The 9,475-nt window shown below is 50.0% G+C and overlaps 1 protein-coding gene across 1 annotated transcript in view; it reads right to left on the reverse strand.

The window, feature by feature from the left end:
* LOC102500963 (SEC14-like protein 3) overlaps positions 1-9,082 on the reverse strand; it is a 17,381-nt gene extending 8,299 nt beyond the window's left edge. The window contains exons 1-8 of the mRNA XM_006147922.2: positions 8,925-9,082; positions 7,421-7,496; positions 7,112-7,155; positions 6,922-6,981; positions 5,756-5,944; positions 3,452-3,547; positions 2,555-2,615; positions 1,243-1,326 (exon numbers count right to left, since the gene is read on the reverse strand). Coding sequence (XP_006147984.1) covers positions 1,243-1,326; positions 2,555-2,615; positions 3,452-3,547; positions 5,756-5,944; positions 6,922-6,981; positions 7,112-7,155; positions 7,421-7,496; positions 8,925-8,978 — 664 coding nt within the window. The 5' untranslated portion in view covers positions 8,979-9,082. The remainder of the gene's footprint in view (positions 1-1,242; positions 1,327-2,554; positions 2,616-3,451; positions 3,548-5,755; positions 5,945-6,921; positions 6,982-7,111; positions 7,156-7,420; positions 7,497-8,924) is intronic.
* Between the last annotated feature and the right edge of the window lie 393 nt (positions 9,083-9,475).

The following is a 9,475-nucleotide window of genomic DNA, read 5'->3' on the forward strand; positions in this document are numbered from 1 at the left end:
AAAAAAAAAAAATTGTCATGACTTTCCCAAAGACCCAATAAATTTCCCCCCCTTTTTTTGTTGCTATTTCCTTTTTCTTTCTCTCTCTCTTTAAATGTATTTTATTTTAGAGACTTAATTTTTTTAATAATTATTTTGTTTAATATTATTATTTTTTAATTTGACTAGAGAGAGAGAGAAAGTGAGAAAGCAAGCCACCAGGTCCAAGACTTGAACTGCTGTCATCAGCCATGTAAGAGTACAGCACCCCCAACCATTATGCCACCTGCCAGCCTCCTGAAGGAGACTTCAAAGCCCAGTGAGATCAAGAACTTTCTTGGGGTTACTCAGGGAGTAAGTGGTATACCTGTCAGCCTTCTTGGTGGGGGATTGAGAGCCCTGAGTCTTTGGGGGTACTCTCCTTGCCCCCATTTAATCATGAGCCATAATGCCCATTACTATTCTTTGTGCCCCAGGTAAGGCTGGGTTCTGGGTCCTGGGGTGTTGCTATAGCCCCCCTTGTGTCTAATCCAAGTGAACACTCATGGCTATGGGGTATTCCTTTTCTCCAGTGGGATAAGAGCAGGGTCCACAATGCCTGGCATGCCGGTTGAATACACAGAGCCTATGGGATGCCAAGTGGGGCAAAGGCCTCGGACTCGGGGCCCAGAGCGTGGCAGCAACCCAAACTGGCCTAGGATTTGGTGGGCTTGGAAGATAGGTGCATGGGCCCCTCAAACCAAGTAGCATTGTGATCCACAGAGCTGCCCAGCCCAGGGGAACTGGGTAGTGGTGAGTGCTTGGGTATCAGGGAGAGAAAAATGAGGATTTGTAAGACCTCTCCTCCATACATCCAAATCCTCAGTTTTTCTCTTTCTTTCTTTCTTTCTTTCTTTCTTTCTTTCTTTCTTTCTTTCTTTCTTTCTTTCTTTCTTTCTTTCTTTCTTTCTTTCTCTTTCTTTCTTTCTTTCTTTCTTTCTTTCTTTCTTTCTTTCTTTCTTTCTTTCTTTCGTCTTTCTTTCTTTCTTTCTTTCTTTCTTTCTTTCTTTCTTTCTTTCTTTCTTTCTTTCTTTCTTTCTTTCTAATTACGAGAGAGAAAGAGGAGAGAGAGAGAGAAAGTATACCTCAGTGGGGCATGGCCATGACACAATTTCTTTCTTCTATTTCTCCATCTCACCAGGATTTGGGGCATGCACGTGAATCTAGCATGTTTTGCAAGCCATCAGGGCCAAGACCTCAGAGAGTGGAGCTGAAACTACTTACTTCCCAGCACTACAATTTTCCTGCGAGTGTCCTCACTCAGGAAGGGTTTCATGAGGTTGTAGCCCACAGGGAACAGTTTGGTAGCTGGAGAGAGAGACAAGAAAGGATAATGGGAAGAAAAGAATTCCATTGGGTCACTGTCGCCATCACCATCACACCCAGCACTACAGAGCAGTCGTGATTAATCCTGGCCAGTTCCAGTGCCCTACACCCAACAAACCATCCAACTTGCCAACAAACTAAACAATCATCCAATCTATCGACCACCCATGTAATCAACAAACAAGCCAGCCATTGAACTTCCTCATCAGTCCGCATTCAGCCAACCAATAAACCAGCCAATCTACCAAATGGCCAACCAACTATCCAACTGATCAAAGTCAATGGCCAGCAATCAACTAATTCACTTTCTAACAAGCCATCCAATCACCCCATCCTCTGAATATAGTAAAAAAGACCCCTAGTAAACCAGTCAAACAGCAAACTAATCAGTCAACTGAGTAACAAGCTAATTGCCCAACCAACTGCTCTCTCTAGCCAGTCGATTATTTAGCCAGCCAGTAGAACATCCAAATAACCAGCCAGTCAGTCACCCAAGATTCAGTCAAACAACCAATCAAACTAATCAACCTGCCAACCAGTCATCCAAACAATCAATCAACCAAATGAAACCAACCAGTCAATCAGTTAACCAAGGTAAAAATTAGTCAACTCTCCAACCAACTAACAGTCAATTGACTAGCCAGGCAACCACTGCCACTTAAGCGGACAACCAATTAACCAACTAATTGACCAACCAACCAACCAACCAACCATTAATCATACAATACATTCTTCAATCTACCCACCCATGCAAACAACAAGCACCCAAATACCTATTGAGAGTCTACTGGAACCAGGCCTGTGAGGCATACAACAAAAGTGGAGAATCTGGGCCCTTACCTTCAAATAGATGACTTGGCCAGAAAACACAGAATGAACACACATATAAGACAACTGGAGGTCCCCAGAAAGTGGCAAACAGAAAAGACAAGATTATCTGCACCAGTTGCTAGTGCCAGAGCTGATCTAGGCATGGGGAGGTAATTATAGAGAGGAGACGAGAGCGGGAAGGAAAAGCTCTTGCAGTAAGGCCAACCAGAGAGTTGCCATTTATTGAGCACTTGTTTTGTGCTGGGCACTCTAAGTTATTGGCATGCACCCAAGCAACCAGCTTGTCTCATAAAAACCCTGGGACAAAGGCACTGTCATCTTCCTCAGAGTGCAGACGAGGAAGCAGAAACACAGATAAATGAAGTCACTTGTCATGTACCTTTCACAATGAGCATGAACTTCAGAGTCTCCGGGTAATTCTCTTCAAGGAGGCCAAAGAACTGTGGAACCAAGAATGACACCTTCAGAGCTCATGCCTTACCTTCTCCTATCCCCATCTCCTTTTCTCTCCTGCCTGGAAGTATCAGAGACCCATGGAGCCTTTTCCTCTTTGTCATCACCTCCACTGGCCCCTGAAGGGGACCTTCTCACTTAGGACTATTATAACTACACCCTAATAATAATAATCATTTAATTAAAATTTTTTTTCCTATTTGGTGTATGCACTTGCCAGAGAAAGAGAAAGTGAGAAATCACCCTTCTGTGGGGGGATGGCCACAACGCAATCCTTTCTCCTCCAATCTCCTCTTGAGATTTTGGGCATGCACACATAGGTGCATGGTGTTTTTCAAGCCATTGGAACAGAACAGTCTGCCATGTGGGATCCAGCTGCCTGAACTACCACACTATTGGCAGGCCTGAGAGTTGTCATTTGTAGAGTGAATACGATAGTATTGTGATAGTAATAATGCCTACTGTTTAGTAAATGTTCACTATTGGCCAATCACTGTGTGTACACTCTGTAATGACTCACTGCTGTACCCTCGTCACTATCCCTATTCTGTAGCAGAGGGAGGTGAACTGACTTGCACAGTCTCCGAGCTAGGAGTGACAGGACCAGGGAGGGTTTGGCAGAAGCTGGTCCCTATGGTCTCAGTACAAATGTGCATGAGACCTGTTCAGTGGGATCTTTGTTAGGTTTTTGGGGATGTAAGTCGTCATGATGCGGTCCAGGAAGGCAATGACTTTTTACTAAATCTTGGCTCTGAGTGAGCAACAGGGTCACAACAGCCCAAGCTGATCTTTAAAGCAAGGTGCCTACAGGCCTTCATCTCACCTCCTGGTACACTTCCACCAGAGGTTTCCAGAAGTGCTTCAGCCCCAGGCCCTCACAGTCAAATATCATCACAATGGTCTCGATCTTCTTCCCCAGCTGTGAGGAGGAGAATAAGGATCAGTTCCAGGGTTTAGGGTGCAAACTGAGAAGAGGGTAATCCAAATACACGGACACTCAGGGGTTCTAGCCTCCTTCCTTCCACCACCCTGTCCTCAAAGGAGCAAGTGGAGGACAAAGCATTGCATTTCCCCACATGTCCATCATGAATGCATCCATGCAGGCATCTATCCACCCATCCATCACCCTTCAGCCATTCATTTTCCATTATCCAGCCAGCCAGCCATCGTTCATCACCTATCCATCCAGTCAGCCATCTTTCATCACTTACTTAGCCAGTCAGCCCTCATTCATCACCTACCCATCCATCCATCCATCATTCATCTCCTACCCATCCATCTGTCCATCCATCCATCATTCATCACCTACCCATCCATCCATCCATCTATCCATCATTCATCACCTACCCATCCATCCATCCATCTATCCATCATTCATCACCTACCCATCCATCCATCCATCATTCATCACCTACCCATCCATCTATCCATCATTCATCACCTACCCATCCATCCATCCACCCATCCATCCATCATTCATCACCTACCCATCCATCCATCCATCCATCTATCATTCATCACCTATCCAGCCAGCCAACCAGCTATTGCTCATCACCTATCCATCTAGCCATCCATTCACCCACCCATGCATCAGTTCACTCATCAATTCATTGACCCACTTATTCATTCACATTGTTATTTATTCAACTGCCAGAGAGAGTTGGAGAGAGAGAGAGAGATGGTAAAAGAGCACCCCCATGGAGAACTGTCACACTACAATCCCTTCTCCTCCATTTCTCATTCCTTTTGGAATTATGGGCACATGCACACATGCCCTGGTATATTTTCTTTTTTTTTAAATTTATTCATTTTCTACATTAATTCACTATACACCATCACAACACACAAATGAATTTTCCATCCAAAATACACTGTGCATTGGCTCAATCAAGCACATCAACGTACATGTTCTCAGCAAATAATTTTCCAATTCTTATGTCCTGCATACCTTGCCTTTTGTTTTGCCATCCTTGATTCCCCATCCCACACCCTCTGCTATGCCCCATCCTCCTCCCCCATTGTCCCTGGCATCCATGGTTGCCCTCCATGCCTTCCCCCCCAATTCCATTGTTCTGCCAATGAACTTAATTAGTCTAAATATATCCAATAGCTAGCACAGCTGACACATACCTATACATGAACCCAAGTCTGACTTTAGGCATAAACCCCAGTGAGTAGAATGAACATACTATAAGTGCCCTGGTATATTTTCAAGCCTCTGGGTCCAGGACTTGAACCATGCCATTAGCCATGTGAGATTCAGCTACCTTAACCACTGTGCCACAGGCTGGCTCTACTTAATACTTTGTTAAGATAGGGTCTTGTTATATCATGATTCTGCTTCAGCCTCCCAGCAGGGACTACAGGTTTTATCACCACCACTCCTAGCCTTCAGGTTGGACCAGGAATCGAACTCAGACCTCCCATGTGGTCCCAGCCTGTAGAGCACAGCCTCTTTTTCTTTTCTTTCTTTTTTTTTTTTGGAGAGGTTTTCGCTATAGGGCGTGTACGCTCGCCAGAAAGACAGAGAGAGACAGAGAGACAGAAAGCGAGAAATCACCCCCCAGGGGGGATGGCCACGCCGCAATCCCTTCTCCTCCATTCTCCTTTCGGGATCTTGGCACGCACATGTGCCCGGCGTGAGTTTTAAGCCACTGGGTCCGGGATGCGAACCGTGGTCGACTACGTGGGAGTCCAGCAACAGCCTCTTAACAGGGCATGTCACTATGTCTGGGATCCTCACTGATTTTTTTTTTAAGAATTATTTTATCTAATTTTACTTATTTACTTATTTTAATTTGATGAGAGAGAAAGAAAGTGAGAAAGCAAGCCTCAAGGTCTGGGACTTGAACCGTGGTTGGCCATGTGGGAGTCCAGCATCCTTAACCACATGCCATCTGCCACCCCTCCCCCTTGCTGATTATTATCCCTGATTTGTAGGTGAGAGCAGAGGCTCTAAGAGGTGAGGAAACTCTCCAAGGTCACACAGCAGTACGTAGCAGAGATGGTGTTTGACCTGCGAGCCCTCTGACTGTGGGAGTAGAGGACACAGATGTGCTCCTGGTTCCGTATCCCCTGGCAGCGTCACCTGGCCCCGGGTCACCCACCCCACCGGCAGGGGCCTCACCCTCTCCGTCTGCAGGTCACACTCATGCAGGATGCGCTCACAGTCCCGCATCTTGGTCTTGAGCAGGTCCTGCTTGGTGACCGAGAAGAGCAGCCCCTTGGGATCAAGTGGCCCGATGATGTCATACCACACGGGGCAGCCATCGCGGTCATATCCACACAGGCCCCCGGGCATGTACTTCTGGATCACCTGGGCATGGAAAGATACACAGAAGCTGGTGTTAGACACATTCCCGGAGACCTCAGACAAGTTGCCCTGGGCTGGGGGCCGAAGAGGCAGCCTGCACCATGGTGCAGAGCTTTATCCCTGCCCCAGAGGGCGGCACTATTACGCACACTAAGGAGCAAATTCGCAGCTAAGCCAGGTCTCAGCTAGGCCTGGCTCGAGGCCTCTGGGCTCCTTAGTTCTGTCCCTGATGCCTCCCAAGCTCCTTTCCATCCAGAGGAATTGGGCTCAGGGGTGGAGAATGTGGATTCTGAAGGTCAACACATCTGGTTCAAATACAGACACTGCCGCTTTCCTGCTGTGTGTCCTTGAGCAAGTGACCTCACTTCTCTGAGCCTGATTCCACCTCCTCTTCTGTAAAATGGTTCAGATAGCCCCTCCTTCCTGACCCTGGCAGGGAAATTCCCGGGGACAGTGTTGGTGAAGTGCAGGGTGGGGCACGTGCCTCACAAATGAAGCTGTGACTTTTCCTGTAGTCACATGCCAGTGGTGGCACTGTTCCCATCAGTGCCGGGTAGGTTACGTTTCTGTCCCACCCAGACAGGATGTCTAGGGCAAAGCTCTGGCAGGGAGGGACACAGAGGCACAGGCTAACCATGGTGGCTAAAAGCCTGAGTTTGGGGACAGGAAACGCCTGAGTTGCAATCCCCATCTTCGGGCTGTGGGACTTCGGTCAAGTTGTTTAAACTTTGCTGGGCCTCGGGCCTTCCATCTGTAGAATGGAGACCATGGTACTCAGTTTACAGGGTGGCGATGATTAACCGGCTCATGCTAGTAAAGGCTTCGCCCAGGCCTGGACTTTGAAGGCCCCAGGATTATCACAGGAGAGGTGCCCACAGGCCCAGGGGGGTCTGTAGGCCTCTCGGACTTGCTGCCCTTCACTCTTGGTCCCCAGTGATGAGAGGTCGTGAAAGACAGAGTGTGAGTGCGACTTGGCTTACCTCTGGGGGCTGCCAGTCGAGGATGTGGTCAATGTCCATGGTCTTGCGGAACTCCATGTACTGAAAGGGAATGAGTGGTGAGGCCCCCCTGGCCACCCAGCACCCTGAGAAGGGGATGCAGGTGAAGCTGGAGGCATGGATTGACCCCCACAAAGCCTCTCCCCGAACCTGCAGGGTAGATGGATCTCACCTTGCGGAGCATGGCCTCCGATTTCTGCAGGTCGAAATTCCGAGCTGTGGGAAGAGGTAAGAAAAGGTGTGAGGTTGGGAAGAGTCTGCCTTCCAGCTGCTTTGACTCCATCCTGGCCAGTGGGAGCTATGGAGGACACTGGAGGCCTGGGTAGGAGCTTGCTTCCCTGCTCCCTCCCCTCCTCTGGACCCAAACACATGAAGCAAGATGGTGTGTCTGGATCCTGAGAGCCGTGAGTCCTTCTGGGGCAGCTGGGGCCAGTCCCCTCTGAGCAGCCCCTTATTCAGACCTCCCTGCCTCTGCCCTCACCTCGGAGCCAGCGCAGGAGGAAGTAGTCATCAGGATTGGGCAGGGCGGGCAACACATCCTGGACATTTTCTCGGAACTGGGAAGAGAGAGGCTGGTTGAAGGGGCTCTTCCACATGGAGCCTTGGCCTCCTGACTCAAGGACTGTGTCATCGCCACTCTCTCCCTTCCGCATTGATGGGAGGGTGGGTAAGTGTGTGGATAGAAGGAGAGGCGGGTCACTGGGTAGGTGGGCGAAGGGAAGGGGGACAGGTGGGAGAGTGGATATATAGAAGGAAGAATGGGGACCAGCAGATAGCATGATGGTTACGTTGCTGGACTCCCACATGGCCAACTGTGGTTCGAGTCCCAGACCTGGAGGCTTGAAACTCATGCCAGGCACATGTGCATGAGTGACCAAAGTCCTGAAAGGAGGATGGAGGAGAAGGGATTATGGGGTGGCCATCCCTCTTGAGGGGGAGGTGATTTCTCACTTTCTATCTCTCTCTGTCTCACTACACATGCCCTATAGCAAAAACCTCTCCAAAAAGAAGGAGGAGGAGGAGGAGGAGGAGAAAGAATGAATAGCTGAATGGTTGGGTGGATGGATGGATGAGAGTGGGAAGATGGACAAGTAGGTGAGTGGACAGAAGGGCAGGGAATGGAGGGGCAGGGTAGATATAATGCATGGCTGGGTGGGAAGGCAGAGGGGCAGATAGAGGAATGGATAAATGGTGTGTGGAGGAAAAAGGAAATTGGAGCATTTGAGTGTCTTCTTAGTCCCCCCATGCATCAGTCCACCAAAGCTTCTGCCTTGTCCCCTCCCATCGTCTACAAAAACACGACTAGGGGCTGGCTCCACGCTGCAGTGGTAATGCACTGCTCAGGAGAAGCTGGATCCCACATGGCGACCACGGTTCCAATCTCCCGCTCAGGCAGCCAGACACACGCGAATGTCCAGAATCCAACGGGCTGGAGGACTGAGGAACGGGACTGTGGCATGACCAGACCCCGTGGAGGGTGCCATCTCTCTCTCTCACTCGCACATATGTATACGCGAGCTCTGTCATGAATAAAGGAAAAAGCACTACATGGTTAGTGGCTTTTCCCCATCAGCTCCGCTCTGTCTGGCTCTTACAGACTGGCTTTACAACTTCCAGAGCTACAGGGACAGAGTAAGAGGGCAGACCTGCAGTGGCCTTCGGCCCAGCTCCCACTGACGCCTGGAAGGGAGGAAGGGGTGGCCCGACTGCCAGATAAGGTCCACTGGGGCTAGCCCTGGATGACAGGAAGTCAGGCTTGGTCCTGGGGAGGCCTCACCTATCTCCTGCCTAGGAGAGCTGCTATTTCCTCACCCCCTGCCCTGGACAGTACCCGTGTCACCAGGCACTGTGGACTTGACCCTTTGGGAGGCGAGAGGAAAGATACAATGTTAAGGACATGCTGAATCAACAGAGGGGGACAGGGTTCTGGCCACCCATTGATGTACCCAACCCTTTTTCCCTGGGCTCCAGGGGAGAGCTCTCACCTTGGCCAGGGTCTCTGCCTGTTTGGGGCTCAGATCTCCAACTCGGCCACTCATGGTGCTGGTTGTGACTTGAGGAGCAAGGTTGCTACGGGCAGAGGCCACAGCTAGTCTGCTGGCCTGACCTGGCTGGGTCTTTTGCCCCCACTCCTGGGTGTGGTTCCAGGCGCCTCCTCCTGGGCCAACTGTTTGTATTGCACGTTACATAACTGGGATTAACTGAGGTCGCGTGCTTGGCTCTGGGACAGGTCTGGGGGACAGGTGGGCATGGGAGGTGTGACAGAGGCCTCCTGCCAGGGGGATGCAGCTGGGAGGGAAGGACGCTGGCCTCCCAAGGCCTGGGAGCCCAGGTGGGTGCCAGCAGACCCCCCATCAGTGCTTCTAGGCCTCTGGTGACCAATGCCCTGAGCCATGGAGACCATTCATTATGAGTCCCCTTTATCCTGAGCCCCAGTTTCCCCACCTCGCTCATGAAGAGACCCCACCCCGCCTGGCCCTGCAGTGAGTCTAGTCAGGGGTCTGAGACTTGGCCAGTCTAGGACGCGGTTCACTCA

This window comes from Tupaia chinensis, unplaced genomic scaffold (genome assembly GCF_000334495.1).
Source record: "Tupaia chinensis unplaced genomic scaffold, TupChi_1.0 Scaffold000226_1, whole genome shotgun sequence".
Taxonomy (NCBI): domain Eukaryota; kingdom Metazoa; phylum Chordata; class Mammalia; order Scandentia; family Tupaiidae; genus Tupaia; species Tupaia belangeri.